This window comes from Equus caballus, chromosome 26, assembly GCF_041296265.1.
Source record: "Equus caballus isolate H_3958 breed thoroughbred chromosome 26, TB-T2T, whole genome shotgun sequence".
Classification (NCBI taxonomy): domain Eukaryota; kingdom Metazoa; phylum Chordata; class Mammalia; order Perissodactyla; family Equidae; genus Equus; species Equus caballus.
The window spans coordinates 39,736,175-39,762,388 of record NC_091709.1 but is presented as its reverse complement, the minus strand read 5'-3'; the positions used below and the strand labels follow the sequence as shown (position 1 = coordinate 39,762,388).

Sequence of the window (26,214 nt, the reverse complement as noted above, 5' to 3'; positions counted from 1 at the left end):
GTTGGTGGTAAAGAGCCTGGCCCTGGGGCTCCACTTTTCTCGAAGCCAGTTTGGCATCTGCCCACCACATGGCCCAATATGGACACCTACTTTTCCTGGGCCTCGGTCCCTCCTTCTCCTATAAGAAGGGTTAAGGAAAATTGGGTAGACATAAGCAATCCTACCAGATTTACTGCTTCAGGCTGTGAAACTCCCATTTTCAAGGCACTTCCAACGGTGGAATTCTAGAATCTCACATCATTAGCAAATAACTACAGTAATTAGAATCAGAGTCACTGCAGTTGCCATCTTGATCTACAAAATGCTCCTCAAGTGTGCCCACCCCCTGCTCCTCCTGTGCCAGCGTTCTGGCCCAGGCCCGCCTCCTGCCTGGACCACTGCAGTAGCCTCCAGACTGCAGTTCCCTCCACAATCTGTACTTCACACGGTGTCCAGAGGACCCTTTCCAAAACGCAGGGATAGCAGGTCACTGCAAAGCTTTCCCCTTTGCACTTTGAATACATTCAGGCTCCTTTCCAGGGCCCCTGCCCTCTCTCTGTCCTGATCACACACCATCTACCCACTGGTTCACAAAGCGCCAGCCACACGGATGTCTGTCCATCCCTCAAATAGGCAGGGCCTTTCTGATTGTTTCCTCTGCCTGAAATGCCCACCCCTACCCCTCCTATATTAAGTCTTGTCTTAAGTATCATCCAAGTCAGCCTATGTGATCCCACTTTGAAAAATAGGTCTTTTCTCCCTTTCCCCCCTGCCCCTGGCCTTCTCTGTTGCTGCCCCTTGGGACCACCTCTTCCACAAGGCAGGGACCAGAATCAAGCTTGGAAATCATTCTCTCTTTCACTTTAGACCTCTGCTGCCCGTCCCTCATCCTCCCTTCTGCTTCAGGGCTCTCTCGTGGGCCGTGTCTCCATCATCCCCAGGGGTTAGAGATGACCCAGTTCAACTCTCATTTTATAGCTGAGGCTCAGCAAAGCTAAGCCCTGATGGTGCCCACCATGTTGATTGGGTTGCCATGTCTTTTTCCATCCTTTTCTAGTAAAAGTGTCAAAATTAATAAAAGAAATCTTAGCTAAGATTTCTAACATTGACTAAGAAGACTTAACTAAGATTCAGGAAGGCCTGTAGAGGGAGCTCTCAGGCCCTGTCAACATCATCTGTTACTCCAAACAGGAAGATAGGGATGCTTGTCTCTAACAGGAAGTACAGCTACTTTACTGCTGAAGGAAGATTTTTCTCCCTACCCAGCAACAGCCCAGCCAATGAGAAGCCATCGCCGCCCTGAACGTTACTCTCCCCCAGTGGGCTTTCCTTTAGAACAGCTCCTCCCTACTCCCCGTTTTTCACTATAAAAGCAGCTCCGTCCTTTGTTTTCTGAATTTGCCTATGGTTCACCATATCACGCATATCCTGAATTGCAATTCTTTTGGCTATTTCCAAAGAAACTCGTTTTGAGAGTAGACTAACTGGCAAATTTGCCTTCTCAGTTGACAAAAGGAAAACCGGTGCTTGACAGTGGACGAACTCCACCTGATCTCCTGGGGTCTGTCTTTTGCCCACACAACCCAGGTTCTGGTGAGAACTATGTGGGCACTTTCTCTGTGTAAAGATGGAATCCTGGCAATGGAGTCAGTGGGTAAAAGCACAGACTTCGGAGCCAGATGGCTACTAGCCAGTCACTAGCTATAAATTTAAGACCTGAGCAAGTTTCTTACACTTTCTGTGCCTCAGTTTCCTCATACGTCCCAGACCTGACATGAGAAGCCAGGGAGCTAACGCAGTCCCTCAGGGCACCCACACACCATCCCATGCAGCCAGCACTACTCAAGTTCACACTTCCCAAGGCAAAGGAAATCCTGGAGGGGCCCTGCCAGCCAGCTGGGGACACCTCAGAGGACTTGTTGTGTCCCAACAATTTAAGGTAGTTTCTTCCTGGTTTGGGTTTAGTCGCCATTTGCTGTGAAACTGGTTTCCATTTTCCAGCCAACCCCTCCTCCCAGCTCTATCTCACGGCACAGTGAAGTGAGGTGAATTGTGTCCCTCCAAATTCCATGTCCACCCAGAACCTCAGAATGTGACCGTATTTGGGAATAGGGTCTCTGCCGATATACTTAGTCAAGGATCTGGAGATGAGATCCTTCTGGATTAGGGTGTGCCCTAAATCTAATGACAAGTGTCCTTGTAAGAGACAAGGGAGAAGAAGACACAGAAATCCATGTGAAGATGGAAGCAGAGACTGGAGTGATGCAGCCACAAGCCAAGGAATGCCAGAAGCTGCCAGAAGGTGGAAGAGGCCAGGAAGGACCCTCCCCTAGAGACCCAAAGGGAGCCGCCTCCTTGATCTTGGCCTTCCGGCCTCCAGAACTGTGAGAGAATAAATTCCTGTTGTTTTAAGCCCCTCTTAAAATTGATGACGACAGCCCTGCAAACGAACACACAAGCCTCCGCTGTATTGTCTCACATCAGCTGGGCGGATAGAATCTTTTTTTTTTAATGTTAGTTTCTAAGTACTGGCTGCTTTAAATAGTTGTTGGCAATTGTGTACGTGTGTATGTGAGAGAGAGAGCGTGCCTCGGTCAGCCTCTTGTCGTAGCTCTAGATGCGGTGTCATACATCGGAGCCTTGTCAGCCTGGAAGAAGTGAGCCGCATTCTCATTTGACGTTTCTGCAGCTGTCACAAACCTACTCAGGGCTCCCACCCATCCAAGGTCGGCTCCTCCGGGCATCAGCCACCTCACAGGGCCCTGGCCTGGCCTTCCCTGGTGGGTATTCGAAAAGCCCATCTCCTGGCGGGGGGCAGTGACTACAGGGAAAGAATCAGTTCGTCTCCCTGCTCGTGCACAGTGCTCTAGCCCCCCCTCCCTTACAGCGCCCCCGGACCCAGCTTCTCCCCTCCCCCACAGCACCCCAGGACCCGGCCTCCCCTCCCCCACGGCGCCCCCGGACCCAGTCCACCCTTCACAGCAGGTGCACCTTTGTTGGTGATCAGTGTGACTCCCTCCCCAGTTTAGTGTGAGTTCTGTTGACACCTGCTTCTCATGGCAAAGTGTCCAAGTGTCAAGAAAAGCTTTTGAGATGTTAATTTTATCCCTTCTGGCATCTCGAAGGTCACCTAGGATGATGAATATGAGCTGGAGCCCCACAGCGTTGGTTTTGGACCCAAATGAGCACAGCACGTGTATCCACAGAGGAGGGGTCATGTTCAGTGGAGGAGGTGATGAGGTCTGGAAAGGAGCAATAATGGCTGACATGTTTGAGGCTCATTATGGGGGCACCCTCCACCATGGGCTCCACCCATGCTTCTCATTTAATCCACACTGCAAGTCCATGAGGCTGGCACTTTCTGTCATCTCACCTTACAGTGAGAAAGACAAGGTTCAGAGAAGTTAAGCAACAAACCCCTGGCCACACAGCAAGTGGCAGAGCCAAGGTTCAAGCCCAGGCAGGCTGGCAGGCCCCAGAGCCTGCGAATTCAAACCGTGTGATTGATGAGAACCTGTGTTCTGCTGGATTCAGCTGCCACAAGTTAACTCACAGGCGATCTTGGTTGTTCCCGCTCATAGGAAAAGCACTTCAATGCTGTTTCAGTAGTTCCTGGATTGCTCTTTTAGAGGTTCTCAGAGTATCGTGGGTTCTCATTTTGTAGGTTAGGATATTCAGATGGAGAGAGGCTGTTCTGTTAAAGTCCAAACTAGTGGGGCAGGCCTGGTGGCGCAGCAGTTAAGTTCGCACTTTCCGCTTCGGTGGCCTGGGGTTTGCCGATTCAGATCCCGGGTGTGGACATGGAACCACTCATCAAGCCATGCTGTGGTAGGCATCCCACATATAAAGTAAGGAAGATGGGCACGGATGTTAACTCAGGGCCAGTCTTCTTCAGCAAAAAGAGGAGGATTGGCAGCAGATGTCAGACTCACTCCTGTTCAGAGTCCACACTGTTGGTCAGTTCACCAGGCCACGTGGTTCTCGATTCCCAAGGTTGGCCCGAGTTGGTGACTGTGATGGCTAATTTTACGTGTCGATTTGTAGGGTGTTTTTGGATGAGATTAACATTTAAATCAGTGAACTGTGAGTAAACAGATTGCCCTCCATAATGTGGGTGGGCCTCATGCAATCACTTGAAGGTGTGAATAGAACAAAAAGGCCAGTCTCCCCAAGCAAAAGGGTATTTTGCAGCAAACGGCCTTTGGACTTCATCTGCATAGTCGGCTCTCCTGGGTCTCTCCACCTGCCCGCCTCTGGACTGGAACTGCAGCTTCAGCTTTCCTGGGTCTCCAGGCTGCCAGCCCACCCTACAGATTTTGGACTTGCCAGCCTCCATAACCCTGTGGGCCAACTCCTTATAATAAATCTCTTTCTACATATACACTCATTCTATTGGTTCTGTTTTCCTGGAGAACCCCAATACAGTGGTTAGATATCTCCCCAGGAATAACTCAATTTCTCCCGGGAGAAAACGGATCTCACCTTAAGAGGAAGGTACATGTCTCACTCAGTCCTCTCAGCCACCATAGGGGGCAAATGCTGGATCCCTATTTTACAGATGGGGAAATCGAGACCTAGGGAGGTGACGTCAAATTTGCAGTCACATAGCAGTTTAGCAGTTGAGACAGAATGAAAACCCCACCTTTCTAGCTTCAAAGTCCCTGCCCTTTCCACTGTCCTGGTTATTCACCACCTCCTACACCCTTCACACCATCCCACACACTCCAGTAGCCACATTTGGGGGGAGAACCCCACAATCGCTTAGCTCACTGGCCTAAGTTCCCCAGCCACCATCAAGGGCAACTCCTTTGCCTGTCTTCCATGCACCAGCGTGTGGTATAAGGGCCTAAAATTAGTATTATTTGATGGCTTGAAGCTTAGGTAAAACTGGAAGGAGCTTGAATGGCCTAACCCTACTCCAGCAGATAAGGTCCCCAAGCCAAACGAGCCTCCCATCACAGGGACGACCACAGGGCCTGCTGATCCAAGTGACATGTTGCAGTTCCCTGTTGGCTCGCGGGAATGAGACAGAGATGAGACTTCACCTTCTGCTCTGCACCGCGGTTTCTGCACTGGAGCATTTTTCCACAGCAGTACACGTGGGGCCCGGAATCAGCTGCATAATATTCCACTGCATAGCTGGACCGTAACTTAATTAATCTCCTCTTGGCAAACATTTAGATGATTTCCAGTCTTGTTTTCCATCTCAAAATATTGCAACAAATCTTTTTGCATATATCTTTGTATAGTTGTGAGGTTCTGTGGATCTATTTGTTGCTAATGTAGAAAAATGTCATTAAGACTTTTTGTTGGTTTAAAAATAAAAGAAACCTTTTTGAGGTTAGCTTCTTCGAACTCATTCTTCCTTTGGCTCCACTGAACATAAAACACCTTTTAAATCCAGCTCTATGAATGTGAGGTTCTCACGGGGTGCTCTGATTTGGTCTATGACATGGACTTACGTAACTCTTTGGAACAACAAAATAGCATTTAATTATATAGAAAGTAATAAACATGAAAAATGTATTGCAACAGACAATATACTACTTCCGTAACAACAGGATTAAAAATCCTTTCATTAAAAATACATTAGGTTAGTTAATAAACGTGATAGTGGAGTTAAGGGCTAGCAACATCGCCCCCAAGTGGCTTACTCGAGTACTCGTCCCATTAGGAATGCAAATTCATCACTTCCCTAACCTCCATTCACAACGAGGCAGGACCCCATGTGGGGAGCTAGGTTTGGGGGCGGCTTCAATAACACAGCATCCACTCATTCCTGTGACTTCCAGGGAGAAGCAGAGCGACGTTTGAGCCAAGTGGGAAAGTTTTCTTCAAGGTTCAGCCTCCTCTTGGACACTTGAATATGGATGTTCTTGATGAAATCAGTAAACTCAGAAGTATTTTAACTGCCCATCACTGGTTTATCTTGCAGACTTCACAATTCTCCAACCGGTCGTTCTCAGTGCTGGCTGCCCATTGAATCTTTCAGAGTGGTTTTAACATCTGTTGCCAATCTTCCTCTTTTTGCTTGAGGAAGATTGTCACTGAGCTAACATCTGTGCCAGTGTTCCTCCACTTCATGTGGGATGCCACCACAGCGTGGCTTGATGAGCAGTGCTAGCTCAGCACTAGCTCACCTAGCCAGACCCGAACCAGCCAACCCTGGGCCACTGAAGTGGAATGTGTGAACTTAACCGCTACGCCACCAGGCAGGCCCCTATCTGAGAGTGTGTTTAAATGCATGTGCCCAGCTGGGTGTCTCTCCCACCCATGCAAGCTGATTCCCAGGTCTGGACAAAGCCTAGACTTGAGTTGGTTCTATTTTGTTTTGTTTGTCAAGCCCCACAGGTGACCTGGTGCACAGCCAGGCTGGAAAGCATGGTGCTGCCGGCTCCAGGTGACTTGGCGGGTGGCAGGAGAGGGAGCCGTGGGGGAAAAGAAGGCCTGCAGGGTGGACACCCTGCTCTGACTTTCTCCCAAGCAGGCGTTTCTCCTCGGGCCTGCCAAGGATGCTGACCAAGGGTAGACATATCAGGAGTTACTTCAAAGACTTGTTACGCCTTTCCCAGGTCACGTTCTGTGACAGAAAGAGACATCAAGTCATTTTGGGTATTAAGAGGGCCACTGTACTGACCCCACATACTCATTACTAAGCATTTGTTACCACGGCTTTACAAGGGGGAATACTTGTTGCTTCATAGCATCTCTCAGAGCCAAACCCTGAGTTAAAAATAGGACTTCTGGGGGCATCTGGGTTAGTGAGAGTATTTTTCTCTCCACGCTGACAAAGGCAAGATTCCAGGTGCAGAGGCCAAACTGAAGAAAACACCTTCCACAACCACCTCTGACAATTTAGCTGCTAAAACTGCCACAGAATTTGCTTAAAAGCAGGAAGTGGAAGATAACAGCTGGGTGATGTATAGCTACGCCTTCCATCTGGGATCAGAGCTGGACCAGACACTTAAAATTCAGCAAGACTTCACTCCCACTGGAATATGACAGGGCACCTTCCCCACCCTGATTATAATTCCCACAGTGTTCAACGTCAGCCTGGCCTGGGCCACCCAAACCACATCCCCAGAGAATGTGCACAAGTGGGTGTCAGGCCGACTCCCAGAGGTGAGCATGAAGGGGCAAGGGAGGCCAAGTAGCTGATGGGGACCACTCCAACCGCAATGAGGGGCCACACCAAGCAGGGGGCTGCAGGCTGTCCTCCTGCCCCCATCACTCAGGGGTAGCCTCAGTCCAGGGGACCCCACAACACACAACTTACACATGGAATGCATCAGATACCTCAATTGAGAAGGATGTCTCGCTCCTGGAAAAACCCAGAACACCTGACGTGATTACTTTCTTCTTCACCCTCTCCGTTGTTTCGAGCTTCTCGGAGAGGCCTTCCCTATTTTAAGTTGCAGCCCACTCTCCTTCCAGCTCTCCTACAGCCCCTCACTTCTGTTTTTTTTCATAGTCATCTTCTAATATATATTTGCTGTTTAGTTTATTGTTGGTCTCCCCCAACCGGAAGGCAAGCTCCAGGAGGGCGGAGAGTCCTCTCTGTTTTGCTCCCTGAGGAATCCTCCTGTACCCAGAAGGGGTCCAATAAACGTTTCTTGAATGAATGCTCAAATGAACGAAGAGATGAGCATTCATGTGTTACTGTCATAATCCTCTCCCACCCCAATTTGTTGAATGATGCTCCCCTCTGGGTCTGGCCACCAGGGGCTGCAGCAGCGTCCAAGGCCACTCTGGCCAAGCCTGCTCCCTGAGCTTGGACAGGAACTTGGACCTCTCGGAGGTGGGGCTGAGCAGCCGGGGCCTTCAAGCTGAGGCGGATCCAGTGGGGACAGTGACCTCCAGTGGCCACGAGTGTTTGTGTGAACACAGGTGCCCTGTTACTTCAATACTGTGATGCACTGTATGATGACGTTTCAGTCAACAACGGACCACGTACACAAGCCGAGCTGTGTAGTAGGCTCGACCACCTGGGTTTGTGTAAGTACACTCTTCAATGTTCACGCGACAGAATCGCCTAACGACGCATTTCTCAGAACATGTCCCTGCTATTAAGCGACCAGTGACTCACGAGGGAAGGGAGGCGTGACCTGGTTTACCCTCCAGCCATTTTTTTTTCTTAAAGATTGGTACCTGAGCTAGCATCTGTTGCCAATCTTTTTTTTTTTCTTCTTCTTCTCCTCAAAGCCCCCCAGTACATAGTTGTACAGTCTAACTGTAGGTCTTCCTGGTTGTGCTATGTGGGATGCTAAGCATGGCTTGATGGGGGTGCCATGTCTGCGCCCAGGATCCCAACCTGTGAAACCCTGGGCTGCTGAAGCAGAGCGCACGAACTTAACCACTCGGCCACGAGGCCGGCCCTGCCTCCAGTCATTTAATTCCATTTCTCATTGTCCTTCTACCTTTTGTCTTAGCCCTCTCTCCTGCCAAAGGAGGGAAAGTCAAACTTCTTGGAGCTATAAAACATCTTCAAGGCTGGCCCGGTGGCACAGTGATTAAGTTTGCATGTTCTACTTTGGCGGCCCTGCACACTGCTTGTCAAGCCATCCTAAGGAAGGCATCCCGCATATTAAAAAAAAAAAAAAGTAAAGGAAGATGGGCACGGATGTTAGCCCAGGGCCAGTCTTCCTCAGCTAAAAGAGGAAGATTGGCAGCAGATGTTAGCTCAGGGCTAATCTTCCTCAAAAAACAGAAGAAACTTCTTCAGATGAAATAATATGTCCAACATCTGCCTCTCTGAGACACACCCGCCCCCCCGCCCCTCAGGTGAGAGGGAGCAGAGAGTGGAAAACAGCAAAATGACACACAAGGGAAGATGCAGGAGTGCCAGGAGATTCCAGGTGGGAAAGGGGGATGGGCCAGTCCCCACCCACTCCCACCACTTGAAGTTTCCAGAGCCAAGGACTCGGGACCCACGTTGTCTAAATGGACACTACACCTATTTTGTTAAGAAGGGTCAATGGCACCATTAAAGGCAGATGTGAGTGCTCAGCAAGGACAACAGAAGAGTCTGCAGGGGTGCAAAAACGAGTCAATGGAGGACTGGATGTGACTCACGCCCCTGCCCCTGTGGCACACCCTTTCTGACTCTTTCCGCCCCAGTGCCCTTGTCCTGGTGGACACCCTGCTTGGGGAGGCCCCCTTCACGATGGCTTGGGCCTGGTCACCCACTGTGGGCGCTGAGGAGGCCCCACACATCCCTGCCCACCGTGTGCCCGGGATGTAACGGAGGCTTCACCCTCTCCTGCCCCCTCTCCTCACGCTGCCCAGACAACCCTACCAGCTCTCCTCCGTCAGACACACAGGTGAGGGGCAGACCCCGGTCCCCACCGTCACACTCCCAGATGCCAGGGAACGCACATCAGGATCTCCTGAGCAGTCTCGGCAAGCCTCACCTGCTTCTGGCCACCTAGCAGCAGGGATCCAGACCTGAGAGCAGAGCTGCCCGAGGTCCCTGGCCACACTGTGCAAAACACCCACACACCCCACCCAACGATGACTCCAGAATGGTGAGAAAGTTCCCTCAGACCTCGGCCATCTGTGGAGGGGATACTGGATACCGCCCCAGCTTCAGGCAGGGCTCCCTCTGCAGAAGGCTTCCCAGTAACCCATCGGGAGCGAAGCAGGCGGCATCGATCAGGACACTGACACACCATCACCTGGGCTTTTACTGCTGATTCTGTCATTTATATTCGAGGTGACAGCTGACGAAGGGGCAGGGAGTCAGGTCCATAAATACATGCTTCAGGGCGAAGGTGCGCCCTGCCTCCCCCCCTCCTGCTATTGCTGCACCAGAGACGGCTGTGTAGAACCGAGCATCACGCCTGACCAGGTGTGCCAGGGAGGCAGGCCCTCCCATTGAGAAGCCTCATCACGCTGGTTTGCACAGGGGCCAACGACTACAAAATACACCTCACTCCAGCCAAAGTAAGTTTCAAACCATCCTTTTCTCTGAAAAGCGGCATCTCCCACACACCATCCTTTCGGTTTGGCAGCCCTGGTAAAGGAGCTGGTTTTCTGCGATTCTGAACCAGAGATAAGCAAGAAAAAGCTTCCAGTGGGAAAGCATTTAACCAGAAGAGGCCAGATCCAGGGAAAGCTTTTCTTTTAGGATTTCCCAATCTTGGCTGCGCATCAGAATTAGTGGAGGAGCTTTAAGGGAATCTTGATGTTCGGATCATGCCCCAGACCAATCAGGCCAGACCCTCTGGAGGCAGAACCAGGCATCAGCATTTCTGTCGGCTTTCTGGGTAATTTCAATCCACCGGTTCAGATACTATTTGGCATTTTAAAATCTCTTCATAGTGAATGTGACCCACACCTGCATTATTACAGCTATGCGTCTATTCACCTTCCAATTCTCTACATTGGAAATTATCCCCAGTTTGCCACTTTCCCATCTGGAAGGCAAACTCTTTTCTGGTTAACCAGGTTGTGGATTAAGCAACAAATGGAAAGAAGCATCAAATTCTTCTCTTTGTTGCTGCTGAGTTGAATGAGAAAGGGCACATTCTTCCACTCCTCAGCCAGCTTCCTGTCAGAGACTTGATTGGTGGGTCCTGGACACTTTGATCTCTCTCAGATGGGAAGAAAGCCCGAGTAGAGAACCCTCATGACTCATCATGTTCATTAGGCCAAACTGACAGCCAGTGAGCATCACGAAATTCAACTCTAAGGCCCTTCTCAATGTGAAGCACCTGCGCAGTTTCTAAACCAGGTTCCAGCCAGTTGCCAGAGGACCACCAGCCCTTCAGTCACACGACGCAGGGTCCCTGAGCTAGGAGGAGGCTCCATGTGTGACTGCCTCCTCAGCCAACAGCAGCGCTTTATGTCTCACGTTTACGCCCAACAGAGAAAGAGAACAGGTCCTCGCCCCAGGGACCAGAGAAAGCAAAGGCAGAGGCGTAAACGGCTAAGTAAAGTTCCTTTTTTTGCTTTGAAAAATCAATCTAAAAAGTTAACCTATTTGGATACCAAATTCTATCTAAAGTAAAATCTCAACTATCTCCCTTTAAAAAAAAAATTAGAACCATAGAAATGTTAAGAAGGAAATACGCCAAAACAGCAACAAGGGTTCCTCCTTGTGCTGAGATGACAATGAGTGATTCTCACCTCCAGCCTATTTTTTCCTACTTCACTCTACTTTTTAGAATGAGCATTATTACCTTTAAGATCAGAAAGCAAACATAACAAAGTTCCAAAAATTAATCAACTATTTAGAAGCTAAATCTAATAATCATTCATACACTCTAAAATTCGACCTTCTCCAATAACCTTCTCTGCTAATTCCAGCATTAGGATTCCACCCATAAAGTGTCTGTACCTCCATCCAAATATTTCAAGGGAAGATTTACTGATTTTCACACTAGATAATGGTGAACTGTTCCAGTTTCAGAAACTCATCAAAAAGAGGATTTAGTCTACTAAATGTTCACATGTCTGAGGTAAAAACGTATACTGAATACCAGATATTTCTGGAGAAAAACCAGTGCTTGTGTATCTCCCGTTACAGAAATCGATTTACGAGTGTCCCTCAGGCTCCATCTGATGTCACTGATCTCAGGTGTTTTCAGCCCAGGCCCCTTCCCTGTGGGCATGGGGGTCCCAGACCTGGCAGCCTTCAAGCACAAGACAGGTCTCCTCAAGGGTCCTGACCCTGGGGGCCTTCTTTGTGTTCACTGAGTCTGGGCCGCTTTGGCTCCGGAGGACTGCCCTGAGGGTCTCCAGGCATCTCTGAAACATTAACACACACAGGTTGGCAAGTAAGTGAAGACTTCTTTAAGAGCAGATGTTTACAAAACAACTTTTGTGCCCAGACAAGGCAGTGAACTGCCCAGCGAGGTCGTATATGGAAATAAGGGGAAGGATCTATACCAGTGGTTCTCAACCAGGGGCCATTCTGCCTCCCAAGGGATAGTGGGCAATGTCTTTTGTTTTTTTGTTTTGTTTTGTTTTGAGGAAGATTAGCCCTGAGCTAACTGCTGCCAATCCTCCTCGTTTTGCTGAGGAAGACTGGCCCTGAGCTAACATCCACACCCATCTTCCTTTACTTTATATGTGGGATGCCTACCACAGCATGGCTTGCCAAGCGGTGCCATGTCCACACCCAGGATCTGAACCAGCGAACCCCAGGCCGCCAAAGCGGAATGTATGTACTTAACCGCTTCACCAGCAGGCCGGCCCATGGGCAATGTCTAGTGACTTTTTTTTTTTTAAAGATTGGCATCTGAGCTAACATCTGTTGCCCATCTTCTTCTGTTTTTTCTTCTTCTTCTTCTTCTTCTCCCCAAAGCCCCCCGGTATATGGTTGTACATTCTAGTTGTAAGTGCCTCTGGTTGTGCTATTGAGTGACATTTTAGAATGTCAAGAGTGGGGAGGTACCAGCACCCAGATCCTACAATCACAGGACAGCTCCCACAACAAAGAATTTTCCAGCCCAGATTGTCAGCAGTGCTGAGGCTGAGAATTCTGACTATAGCATCTCCTGGACGCACCATCGACCTCACAGTGAGGGCTTCCACCGGAAGGTCATCTCCCCACTGAGAACAGTAGGCACGCAGTGAGTTTAAATGACGGGTCTAGTAAGATGCATCCTTGCTCCTTCAGAACTCACTTAAAATTAGGTGGTGTGAATTTCCAAAGGAACAAAAGAGAAGATATTCCCTCTTTAATTACATTAAACCAATAACAGCATAACTTACCTGATTGAACTTCTTCTGTGGCAGAGGTGGAAATTATACTGTTTGGTACAGAATTCAGTGGAGTGTCTGTCTTTAAGGGTATTAAGTTTATTCTCCTTGATTAAAAAAAGAAGAAGAAAATGGGTACATGGCTCAATAGTGTCATAGGAATTGTTCATGTATACCAATTTCAAAACTAACCAAAGGAAATAGTTAAAATTTTCAGCTGATCATATCATGCAAGGCATTAAATATAATGTTGATGTGCCCACTTATGTAGTAACTAAGGATTATGTTCATGTACTACTTAAACTATCACATTTATAGTAGTCAACTTAGACCTTAACCAGTCATCCAAGAGTTTCAAAGCCCGTGTTTTGTTAATTACCAGTGGTATGCTGAACACCTGGCTGGATGCTGCATAGAAAAGGTCCTCAGACATTGTTTCTACTATGGACAGCTCCAAAACATAGATAATTCTTTTTTAAAATCACAGTCAACTTTCAACAACTATTATTTTTTTAAAAAAACGATTACAAATGCAAGGAGCTTGCAAGAAATTAAGAGGGGAAAAACTTGAATGCCAAGAATATTTCAAAGAAGAGCTTCACACTTGCTTCCCCCACCTAAAAACAAATAGGAAAATTAAAAAAAAAAAAAAAAAAAAAAACCTTTGCTAGCCTGTGGAAAGAAATCAGAGACTCAAAAAGAGCCAAACGCTACACCCAAGCCATGCTATGGATCTGCCGATGAAGTCAAGTGAACGCAGCAGAGAACGTGAGAGACGACAGTGCCTCTATCATCTTCCATCACCCCCACCCCAGGCCGCCTCCCAGTGTAGATTATCGGGAAGGTTAGAGGTGGAAGGACTCTGGAGAAGGCCTCATACAGAGTCGGAGGGGATAACTTCTCTCTCAGTTCCAAGGGAAAGGAAGCTGGAGGTTACTGCTGGGTGACAGGGGACTGTGTTAAGCAGTCCCGTCTGCAGCACCAGCAGGAACTCGGCCGTGTTAATGAGCAGACCGACGTGAACATGGAAGCACACAACTGGGGCATCACCTGGAGACTCTTGTTATCAGACCAGCCATACCACCACGAGCCAGTCTGCTGGACGGGACAAAACTTGCCTCAAGCAGACCCTCCTTGGATTCCTACCTATTGTGAAGTGCTCATTACTCTTCCAGGCGAGAGAACACAGATAAAGACTGGGGACAAGCTTCCTGCCTTAAGGGCCTTTTAATCTAACAGGGGAAACAGAGGTATAAACCCAACACCAGCTACTGAATGCGATGTGTTTGTGACAGAGAAAAGGGCTGAAGGGACAGCCAAATGGGTCTTTCAGGAGGACTCCAGTGTCACCCAGGGGAACAGAGGTCCAGGGCTTCCCGGAGGCAGGGAAAGGCACAGAGGCTCCAGGGTGGAGTATGTCTAGGAACCCGACTTTCAGAGTCGGGCTGGAGATTAAGGCACACAGAGTGAAGGAGAGTGAGCGGCCACAGTCCTGGGTGGCAGGCTGCAACCAGTCCATCCACGTGCCGTGGACACGAGTCTGGACCTTATCCGACAGGTAGGAGACGGGGACCCACAGAGGTCTCCAAGCAGGGCAGTGGCCCTCTCAGATTTGACGTTAAGAACTCTCTCTGGTGGCAGTACGAGTACCTGCTGGGTGGAATTTCACCTACGAAAGGTTGGGGGCACTCAGTCCGCATTTTGTGTTCAATTGCAATAACAATTTCCTCTTCCATCAGAAGTCTTACCGGGGTGTGGTCTTGCTCCAGGCCTGCAGTGTGTTCAGAGTGACCCTCCGGGATGGGTGGGCTTTCACATTCTGACTGCTGGGCTGCAGGGTCTTCTCCTCTGAAGATCCTGGCAAGGAGCTTCTGGCACCGGGAGCAGTCCCAGGGGTGTCCTTGGCCGCTGTTGAGGCTGGAGACTGTTTCACCTGAGGGGGGGGTGTACCCGGACTGCTGGGGTCTTGGGTTCTGCTGGTGGGGGTTCCCTCTGCCAGCCTGGGTCCTGGCAAAGACCCCTGGGGTGTCTGGCTCTTAGTTTTCTTTGCTGTATCAGGAGTTCTCACGCTCAAAACTGGCTTCTCTTTCAAAGGTATTCCAAGTTCATCCTTCTCAAATGTCACGAATGAACAATAACCATCCGTGGAAGAAATGGCCAGGAAGGCCCCATCGCTGGACCTTTGTTCCCAAAATAGGAGAAAAAGTTAGAAACCTTACCAAAATCTACAGGCCACTCCTAACACTCTCATTACTAGTTAGAAAATGGAAATTCAAGCAAAATCACAAGCTTTGTTTGAAGGCAACAGTCAGGGAAAAAATTGTGACTCAGAAAGGTTTGTGCGAGCTCCTCACTCACTCTTTCCTTCCCCAGCCCACCTTCATCTTCGAAGGCACCGCAACATCTCTGCACTGTCGTCAAAGTCACCTGAATTAAGGTGAGATGATCTTTTTTTCGCCAAGGTAAAAAGAAAATTAAGAGAAAAAGAGCAAGAACTAGATGGGGTGGGGGGGGGCCAGGCCTCGGCTGGAGCTCGAGCTGAGCCCAGCAGGCTGTGGAGTCTGAATGGGACCCGGGGCGCTGAGGACCTCATGCAGAAAGGCGAGTGCAAGGCAAGCCTCAGGATAGGCACGGTTCTGGGGCCCCTCCCTTTGTGGGCAGCAGGGGCTTCAGGTGTGGGCTTCCTCGTGGAGGGCCTGGCAAGATCCCAAATGACCAGGGAGCCCATGGGGCTGCCCTCAGTGTACGAGAATTAGACAAACCCCACAGGGCACAGTGCGCAGCATCAGCACCCACTGCCATTACAACAGGAAGCAGTGTCACGGCAAATTAGAAGTGGTTTTCCTCCTCATGTTGATTCCCTTAAAAAAATTGGTAAGTAAGGGCCAAAAAAGCCACCTGTAGTGATGACAGGCTCCCTGACCCAAGCGTCTCCTCCAGGGTAATGTGCATGGTAGCTCCCCCATCCCCCTTCCTCTGCCCCAGCCACTCACCAGGAAAGGTCACTCAGGGTGTGGTAATGTATATTAGACACATAACCAAAAGGGAACAGCTGCTGGGTGTCGTACAGGAGCACAGAGTCTTCGGATGCCACAGCAAACACCAAGCGGTAGGGCAGGCTCACCAGCTCCACACCTGCCTCCTGTGGGGGTCCGTCTGCATCTGGGGAACGGGGACAAAGAAAGGGAAGTGAAACAAGCGAAAACAGAGTTCCCAAAGGAAACAAATAAAAAATTCCCCCCAGAAGCCCTCTTCCATGGGACATCAATGACATAATTTTACTAAAGACTAGTTTGCTATCTGCTTTACAAAAGAATTCAGTTCTATTATTTTATATGTGAATAAAGGAGAACCATGCATGAGCCAATGAGGACACAGTGTCATGATCCAAGAATCACAGGCACCTGAGGTCCCAAAAGAAGAGAAAAGAAAAGATGTGGGAAAGAGGCGAGTCAACCTGAGGGGTCACTTTCTGATAAGGAAAAATAAGAGTCTCATGGAAACATTTTATCAAGAAGCATTTTAACGCTCTTTCAAGTTAACTAAGGGGCCAGCCTGGCGGTGCAGTGGTTAAGTTTGCGTGCTCCGCTTCAGCGGGCCAGGGTTCACAGGTTCAGATCCCAGGTACAGACCTAGCACCACCTGTCAAGCCATGCCGTGGTGGTGTCCCACATAAAATAGAGGAAGACTGGCACAGATGTTAGCTCAGGGCCAAACTTCCTTACACACACAAAAACACTATATAGTCACAGTATCTTCACTCACATAAAGGATTAAAACGTTAAAACAGCTTCTGCTTCAAGCCATGGAGTAACAGGTCTCAATTTACCCTCCCACCTGAAACTACTAAAATACCAGGCAAAACACATGAAACAACATTTTTTAAGACACTGACAATCAGGCAATGAAGGAAAGTGATCCCTGAGAGATGGGAAACAAACAAGGCGAATCCCACAGTTGCCTCCGCTCACTGCCTGGGGTTTCCAGGCCCAGCAAAGGTGGAGGGAGCCAGGCAGTGCCCAGCAGCCACCCTGAGCTGAGAAGATGGAGCTGGGAGTCCAGGCAGGCCAGGGCAGTGGGGCTCACAGGGTGGAGGAGCAGGGGCGGGAGAGCCACAGAGCCCTGTGGGGCCCTCGGAGTCTTCTGCTGGGCTCTGGTCAGCACGAGCGTATGAGGAAATGACCCAAGGCCAGAGCAAGGACTACAGGAAAGAAAGAGCAGTCCCTGAAGCTCATGCATGGCCAGAAACAGTGTATGTCCCCACCAGCCAGGGTGGAAACCTCCCTGTTTCATGGGGTATCGATTAGAATCCCCAGAGGGCTCTGCCTCAGTCGTGGGGAAATCAGCCCCGATAAATGCTGCTGTGATTGCACCTAACAAAGTCCAACAGCAAGACCCATCGGAAGCAAACGTTTCCAGGGCCAGCCCGGTGGCGCAGTGGCTAGGTTCGCATGTTCCACTTCAGTAGCCTGGGATTCACTGGTTCAGATGCTGGGTGCGGACATGGCACTGCTTGGCAAGCCATGCTGTGGCAGGCGTCCCACATATAAAGTAGAGGAAGATGGGCATGGATGTTAGCTCAGGACCAGTCTTCCTCAGCAAAAAGAGGACTGGCAGTAGTTAGCTCAGGGCTAATTTTCCTCAAAGAAAAAAAAAAAGAAGCAAACGTTTCCAAAAAGCTTCACTGCATCCCAGAACAAAGCGCAAGAATATCTGTAAGAATAAAATATATCCAGCATCCACTAAGTAAAATTCACACTGTCTGACACCTAATAAAAAATTACCAGGCATGCAGAGGAGCAGGAAAATATGACCCACAGTGAGGAGAAAAAGAATCAAAACCAACCCTTTGTACACAAAGACATTAAAAGAGTTAGTACATGGGGCCGGCCCCGTGGCCGAGTGGTTAAGTTCTCGCGCTCCACTTCAGCGACCCAGGGTTTCGCTGGTTTGGATCCTGGGCGCAGACCTAGCACTGCTCATCAGGCCATGCTGAGGCAGCGTCCCATATAGCACAACCAGAGGCACTCACAACTAGAATATACAACTATGTACTGGGAGAGTTGGGGAGAAAAAGGAGAAATAAAATCTTTAAAAAAAACTATTCCACATGCTCCAGCAGCAAGAGGAAAGATGGAGCATGTTAAATAGAGACATGGAATATGTAAGAAGGACCCAAACTGAACTTCTAGAGATGAAAACTACAACGTCACAGATGGAAAATACACTGATGGCACCAAGGGCAGATTACACAAAGTAAACAGCATCAGTAAGATGGGAGGTACTTTCAAATGGCCTAAACATGTGTAGTTGGAGCCCCCGAAGAGGAGAGAGAGGGGGTGACAGAAAAAATGTTTGAAGAAATAATGGCTGAAATCTCCCAATTTGATGACTATAAGCTCATATATCTAAAAAGTTCAATGAACCCCAAACACAAGAAACATGAAGAAAATTACCTCAAGGCACATCATAATCAGACTGCTTAAAGTCACTGATAAAGGGAAAAATACTAAAAGCAGCCAGTGGAGAAAAAAAATTAAAAAACAAAAATCCAATTCATACGTTATTTTATGGCAAAAGAAATCGATAATGAATGACATTCAACCTGGTTTGGTAGAAAAACAATACTAGTACTTTTATTCCTGTAAAGTTGCTTTAAGCAAAGACAGTTTATTCCAGACAACGCAAAAAAACTGAAACACAGTTTGGAGACGTCAGCCTTTGTTCCAGCTCTTAAGAGTAACTAAAATGAACCAAACCCACATACTCACCTTCCCCACAAGTCAAAATCCAAATCACCACCCGACCTGGTGACCTGCCCCAGAGAGAAAACATAGCACAGCCCCTGTGCTTCCAACGTACCTGGTTCCACCCCCGGCCTCAACTCAAAGTAGACGGGACAGCAGCGAACAGCAAGCGTCGCTTTTCCAGGACACGGAAGATGAGCAACAGGCCTGAAAGATTGACCATGGTTTTAGGAAGAGGCACTGTTACTCAACGAAAGGAAAAAGAAAGGGGAGACATTTCAAACACGTCTTCAAGTGCATACCTTTTAAGATTTTTCCTGGAGAAAACATAAGTGGTATTCGTTACATTTTCACCAGACTCCACGCACCCAGCTGGGAAGGCAGAGGAAGGAAGGAGGAAGAGGAAGGGAAGACTGTTTCATTACACAGTTCACCAGCAAAAACCCAAGAGCAATCAAGTATTTGTAAAATATTTTCCCCGATAGATGTATTCCCTGGACAATGTTTTTGTGACGGAGGACAAATGCAAACATCCCGTCATAGTCTGGGCTCAGCCCTTACACCACTTCCACCCGTGTGTCATCTCATCTGAGGGGCTCGGCCGCCCCAGAGCCGCTTCCAGGCCTGGGCAGCAAGAACACAGAGCGGGGAGCCCTTGCTCCAGAAGCCCTCTGAGAGTCCAGCCAGCTGCTGCTGCTGAAGCCCTGTGAGGAGCTGCCGCGGCTCTCTCCCTGGATTCCGACCTCGGCTGCCACTCAAAGGCTGAGACTCGGGCCTCTTCCCATCTGCCTGATGGAGCCAGGAGGCTGCCAGGAGACCTAGCCCTCTGCTGAAATCTCCAGCCAACTGCAGAAGCGGACTTTGCTCTGGGGAGTGGCCCACATCTGACAGCTAGTCTACACTCACCCTGGGATGTACTTAAAGCAGGTCAGACCTCGTCCGAGAACGACTGTCAAACACAGCTGCTCTTGGAAACGTCTCCCTGCTTTATGTTAATATGTCTTCAGACACATACGCACATATATAATCTTACATGTGAGCACTTCATATCGACTGGGGAGGGCAGTCGACAGTATCAGTAGTCTTTCTTTTCTCTCCCCATCTCACCCCATCCTTCCATCCCCAAGTAATCCATTTGAACAAACCATGACGTCATTTCTGCATTTCCTCCCTGCTCACATAATCACTCAATGTGTTAAGACTCAATCGCACGTACACTCATATGGTGAGGTGTTTTTAGTCTGTTTTACAAAATGGGGTATTATTTACACTTTTCCTTATTTTGCTTTTCTCAGTTACTCATGAAAGTTAACTTGCACAGCACTAACATTCTTTTTTAGTAGCCGCCTAATATTCACTGGTATGAAAATACCATTTCATTCACCCAACCTCCGTTAATGACTATTGTTTTGTTTTTGTCTTTTTACAACTACAAACAATGCTTGCAATAAACACCCTTACACGTATACTCTTACATACTATGTTTTCATTTCTTAAGGAACTGAGTCTCAGATGAGGAACAGATTGGCTGAAGGGTACGTGCATTTAATGGTTAGCAGACTGCTTTCCAAAAAGGCTCTCACAATTCTTATTCCCATAGCAACACCCACATTCCACATGCTCATCGGCAATAGATATTTTCAATTTTTTCCAGTCTGAAAAGAACAAAGAGATACCTAATTGTGCGTCACTTTAATTCGTATTTCCCTATTATTGAGTTTCTCAACCTTTCTCCATGTGTGCTGAACACGGAGATTTGTTCTTCTGTGAACTGCCCTTTTGTGCTCTTCACTCATTTTATTTCTTCTGGGTTTTTCTTTTCTTCTATTTTTTGTTCTTCTTGTCAATTTGGAAGAGTCATTGTATATGATATACATTAGTTTTCTGTCTCCTGTATCCTAAACATTATTTTCGAGTTCCATCATTTGTCTACTGATTTTACTTTCTGTATTTTTGCTATACAAAAGTTCTACAGCCAATTATAGTCAGATAGGGCTATCATTTAAGAGCTTCTGGGTCCCCATTCCTAGAATGTCCTCCTAGATTTTCTTGCAAGAGATTTACATTTTTACTTTTTATATTTAAGTACTGAATTCACCTGGGATTTATTTTTTATACATAAGTTAGGGGTCCAATTTAATTTTCTTCCACACAGCTGGACATCCCAGCACCATTCACTCAATAATCTATTTTTCCCACAGAAATACCACCCAGGTCATATACTAAATTCCCTTCTATCCCAGCATCTATTTCTGGATTCTCTGTTCTGGTCCACTAATCTATATGTTTATTCGTATACCAATACCATGTTGATTTGATTACAGTAGCACTCCAGTATCTTCTGACATCTAATCAGGCAAATGCCTGCTCAAGTATCACTCTTATTTTTCATACTTTTTTTGACTATTCTTCAGCATTTATTCTCCTAAACAAAGCTGAGACGTCATCAAGTTAAAAAAAAAAAAACCACCTCTAGTGAGATTCTAATTGGAAATCAATTAGTATGTTAATTTTTAGAACATAAAATATCTTTCCATTTGTTCAGAACTTGTTTTATAACCTTCAATATGACCTTCTAGTCTTCTTCATAAAGGCTTTGTGCCTTTCTTATTAAATTTTTTCCCATGTAGTCCCATGTTTTATGGGTTTTGCACTATAATGAATGGAATCATTTTCTTTTTTACGTTTCTAAGTACTTATTATAGTGTAGAAGATAAAGGTTTTTATGTATTTCACAATATCCAGCCACCTATTACTTTTTTTTATTCTGATAGTACTTTTTAAATCTCTTGGATTTTTCTAGAAACATAATCCTATCACAAAGTTTGCTCTCTTCTTTTCCAATCTTTGTAACTTCGTTTTCTCATTTTCCTGCACTTGTTAACCCCACAAAGAATAATAATGGTGATAGCAGGCACCCATCTGGTACCCGATTTTAAATGAAAACCTTTGGTAAACACACCTGGTGTGAGGAGCAGAGATCCATCAGGAGTAAAACTCAATCTACGAAAGAACGACTTCATGCTGTCATCATGAAACATCCGGTAACTTCTTGCCTGTGGTATACAAAGTTTAAACATTATTCCAAATCTTTACATTCACAATAAAGGCTTATCAATTCCTACATTCTTTTCTTTACACATTGTCATTTATTCCTGACATAATAAATGAAACTGAAGCATATTACAAATCAAATAATCCAAGACTGCGAGAGTAATCATTCATGAACTGATCACCCATTTTTTAAAGGAAAGATTTAAGTGTGTATGTGTATGTGTTTATGTATACGTATATGTGTTTACGTGGTTCTACAATTAGTTAAAAAAAAAAAACCTGTGTAAGAACACACACGACACTGTCATCAGTGGTTTGTCTGGGGAATGAGCCTGGAAGAAAGCAGCAAGATGACTAGGAGCCCTCTGCTTGTTATCTGTGTGTATACATTTAGAATTTCCAACTGAATGAACACTTTTTAAAAAGAAACAGTCAGTTATTAAACTGGCAATCACATCATATTGTCTTTTCAAACAACATTTCTTGAACACTATGTGAAACCATTCACTGACACTTTATAAACATTAGGCATTTGACTCTAAAGAGCCCAAGGAACCACTACTCCTCCTACTGGAAGCGTGTGGCGGCTCTGTGCTGGCTGGCTCGAGGCCCACACTGCCTCAGTCTGCCGCCCTAGGACTGGATTCACACCACGTCCCTCTTTTGTTCCAGTAACTGATTTGCTCCCTTTCACCTCAGTGGCTGCCTCAGTAGTCTTGATTCCTCTAGCACCAGGTCCTATTTTCATTAGCTAGTTCTTTCAAGGGTCAAAATCCTTCTTATTCCTGAATGCCAGCCCAAAGCCTGGGTCCCTGCTGTCTGCTACCAGAGTTCTCTACCTACTTCCCAAGACAGTGGACTGCCTGTGGCCAGACAACCCCATGCTCAACTCCCCTGCCTTCCTGTGGCCTAGAGCTGGGATCCTCCCAGGTCGGTAGTGCTCGACCCTTGCTGCACCTCAGAATCCCAGAGGCCCTGCCTACCTCTAGCCAAGTGAATCATATCTCTGCGAGTAGGGCTCAGGCACCCATATTTTTTAATGCTTCTCAGGTGACTGCACAGTGCAACTAGGGTTGGGAACCACTATCCTCCATGATCAGCTGTCCCCCAGCCCCCAGATGTCCCTGTTTCCAGACAGACCAGCCCACGACAGTAACTGAGGCTTGACTGTCTGAGAGGAAGTCTTATTGTGGTTCTGGCATGGGGTCCTGGAGACCAGTGATTTAGCTGCAAGACACGAAGGAGCTCATGACTTCCTAAGTATCAACTGAAGTCCTGCTAAAATGAAACGTCAAAATATGGTATACCTCTCCTTCAGCCCCTATTCCAGACAGCATCTTTGAAACATTAAAAGCCACACGCTTCTTCTGTGTGCTGTACACCCTCAGGATCCTAAATAAAGAAGAAAAGTCTGATTTATCTCTTCTAGTAAATGAATTCTGTTTCACATAGAAATAATTTATTACCAACACTGAAGACTGTTTACATAACTGTCAGCCTGCAAAACTGTTTACCAATGACTTTCACACTTAACTGAGTAGTTATGACAGAAGCAAGTATTAATGACCTAGAGGATATCACTAATGAAGTGGAAAGCAGTCATCATTTCATTTGTCACAGAACGTTTCGACTTCTCAAGTAAGATATACTTCAGGCCTGGCCTGATTTTTCAGGTCTTGGACATTCAGCCCAGTGGCAATTTGTTTATTTTGTGTTAAATGGTCTCGCCCTGAAGAATTTACAAGAGTAAAGAAAACCCCAGCAGGTAAATTTGGTTGTTAGTAATTCGTATCTTTCCCACTAGTTATCAGATTGTTTCCCTCCTAATTGCCTGATTAAAACAGGGATGATATCAGAAAATAAATGACACCTGGCATATAACACAAGCGTTTATGAAAAATAAACAGTAACTCTTCCATATTGCTTTCATTCCAGGGCCATCTGAAACTAAATTTACTATAAGTAAAAGTAGTTGGGGGGCGGCCCAGGGTTCACCAGTTCAGATCCTGGGTGCGGACATGGCACCGCTCACCAAGCCATGCTGAGGTGGCATCCCACATAGCACAACCAGAGGCACTCACAGCTAGAATCTACAACTATGTACTGGGAGGCTTGGGGAAGAAGAAGAGAAAAAAAAAATGATTGGCAACAGATGTTAGCTCAGGTGACAATCTTAGAAAAAAAGTAGGTAGATAAGTATTCAAAAGGACTATTTTGACTGAGAAGTAATATGTCTGACACCTGATTTTTTTTTCCAATTCTTTGTTCTAGGAATGCAATTAAATGCAATTATACCAGTAAACACAGCAATAAGACCTCCCTTCAAAAAGGACAAAATATTTTATTTCTATATTAACTTAAATGAAGTCATTAAAATCACTCTAATAGTAAACTATAATCAAAAAATGAAATAAATAGTCCAAGCCTACCACTAGGTACCTCTTCTTGCTTAAGTCATATTTATAAGAGACTTTTTCTTTAAAAGTTGCCCTTGAAATTCAAATGTAATTCAAAGCTCTTTCTGCTTTCATTCACCCATTCAATAAAGATTTACTAAGTGCTAACTTTGTGTAAGGCACTTGCCCTAATTAGTTTCCAACTTCTTATTACGTTGTAAGAATAACAGTAAAACAAATGCTTTATATGAAAACAGGAACAGAAGAATCAAAGCTAGACTATGGTTTATATTGGTTACGTTGTGATAAAAATACCTCTACAGAAAATTTCAAGCAAACAGAGATGAAGACAACTCACCAAACACAACGTACCTGTCACAGCTTAGGGTAGCAACATACTGACCCAAAGGATCCCAGGTTATACCTTGCACATAACTTTTATGTTCGTTAAAAATTGAGATCTTTTGTCCTACAAATAAAGCACACAACAGCATTACAAAAACCTACTCAAGCACAAAGGGCATAAACTACAGTTTAAACACTATTCCCTTTCTACCATTCCACAATTCAGCAGGCGGTCAGTGAGACACTCTGTAGCTAACCCTGTGCCAGGCTCTGGGGACAGAAAGATGACTTCACACAGTTCCCACTCCCCAGGAGCTCACAGCTTTGTGGGAGAGACGGACCCATGGACAGGCAAACACACTGCAACATGATATGGAGGAGCTGGGCAGCGGACAAAGCCGGGGTGAGGGTCTGCAAGGAGATGAGCTCGGAGTCCAGTTCTCCAGGTCAGGCAGCATGAGGGTCAACGAAGGGGAGAAGGTATTCTAAGCAAATCCTCGGGGTAAAAGCTTGGGCACACGGAGCAACAATAAGTCACTGAGAACTGCTAACAGGTAAGGTGCGAGTCCAAGGAGGGCAAGACAAAGAGGAAAGGTGGGATGTCACAGAGACCTTTGTGGACAAGGAAAAGGCTCTGCGTATTCAAGATGTGGGCTAAGGGGATCACACTTCAGCAAAATCCTAAGCTGGGAAGTGATCTGCATCATAAAGATGAAACTGAAGTTTCCAAAAGTGTACAGACCAGGTGAGAGATGAGGGCCTGGAACAGGGCAATGCTAACAGGGATGGAAAAGGAACTTTGGGGGAAATATCTGGAAGATGAAACCAGTAGCACAAACGATTACCTGGATAAACAGAGGAGGGAGTTAGGAAGCCTTGGCCATTTAAAAAAAAAAAAAAATCCAAAACCCTCTTCTCTGCGAGTGGTCTACACTCACTCACTCATTCACTCTCCAACTGTCTCCCCTTGCATTCACTCAACCTGCTGCATTCAGTCCCCACCCCCCACCAAAGCTGCCAGGGACCTGGAGACGGAAAACGGAACGCACAGGTGCCAGGCTAACCGTCCCGCCCTCTCTGCTCCACCTGACATCCTTCAAACTCTCCTCGGGGAGTCTGCTAAGATTAAGGTGGCTGGGGTTAACAAGAGGGCTTACGGAGAGAGCTGTGGAGGTTTGGGGGAGCTACTGAGAGAACAGGAGGGGGGTCTCACCTCACGAGTGAAAGGGGATGGGGGACACTAAGACCCCACCAGAGGCTGGTGAGGAGAATCTGTAGTGGCTCAGTCTGCAGGGTGGCGGGTGTTTAACCAGCTGGGCTCAGCCCGGGACCAGGAAACTAAAAGGGGCATTGTAACCCTGTCCCGGGTTGGGGTTTGTCTTGATGGGTAAGATGGAAGAAAAGGGTTCAAGGGAATTGACTAGGTTAATAAATGATCATCTTTGCGAGCAAGCTGGACAGAGGAAATAACAGAGGCCAGGAGGGGCTGACAGACCAGGAAACAGGGAGCTCAGGGAACCCGAGGGCTCTAGGAAGAAAAGGAGCAGGAAGTAAAGGTGGCGAGAGAACTGAAGGCGAAGGTTCTGGTGGGAGAGCGAGACACCTGACTTAAGATGTCACCGACAGAGCAGTTAAAACCACGGAAGTCTTCAAAGAAGCCCAGCTAAGAGAACTGTGGACCGACTGCCTGACAACTCTGGATTAGGCAAAAGTTCTTTTTGAAAAGGCTATCTTGAGGATTAGGACTCAAACACTGGAGGAATTAAGGTGATGGGCACTAGAACATGTGAAATTCACAACACGTGAAATTCCTTAAATAAAAATTTACTGACTTTAGGGGTCAGCCCTGTGGCCGGGTGGTTCAAGTTCTGCAAACTCCGCTTTGGCGGCCCATGGTTTGCAGGTTTAGATCCTGGGTGCAGACCTACTCCACTCATCAGCCATGCTGTGGAGACATTCCACATACAAATTAGAGGGAGACTGGCACA

General features: G+C 47.1%; 1 protein-coding gene across 2 annotated transcripts in view; it reads right to left on the bottom strand.

The window, feature by feature from the left end:
- Positions 1 to 9,644: 9,644 nt before the first annotated feature.
- Positions 9,645 to 26,214, bottom strand: part of CHAF1B (chromatin assembly factor 1 subunit B) — a 22,137-nt gene continuing 5,567 nt past the window's right edge. For both annotated transcript variants that reach the window (XM_023630124.2, XM_005606144.4), the window contains exons 6-14: positions 24,254 to 24,350; positions 22,793 to 22,877; positions 21,394 to 21,487; positions 18,734 to 18,803; positions 18,547 to 18,638; positions 15,678 to 15,846; positions 14,433 to 14,864; positions 12,697 to 12,791; positions 9,645 to 11,727 (exon numbers count right to left, since the gene is read on the bottom strand). In XM_023630124.2, coding sequence (XP_023485892.1) covers positions 11,636 to 11,727; positions 12,697 to 12,791; positions 14,433 to 14,864; positions 15,678 to 15,846; positions 18,547 to 18,638; positions 18,734 to 18,803; positions 21,394 to 21,487; positions 22,793 to 22,877; positions 24,254 to 24,350 — 1,226 coding nt within the window. In that variant the 3' untranslated portion in view covers positions 9,645 to 11,635. The remainder of the gene's footprint in view (positions 11,728 to 12,696; positions 12,792 to 14,432; positions 14,865 to 15,677; positions 15,847 to 18,546; positions 18,639 to 18,733; positions 18,804 to 21,393; positions 21,488 to 22,792; positions 22,878 to 24,253; positions 24,351 to 26,214) is intronic.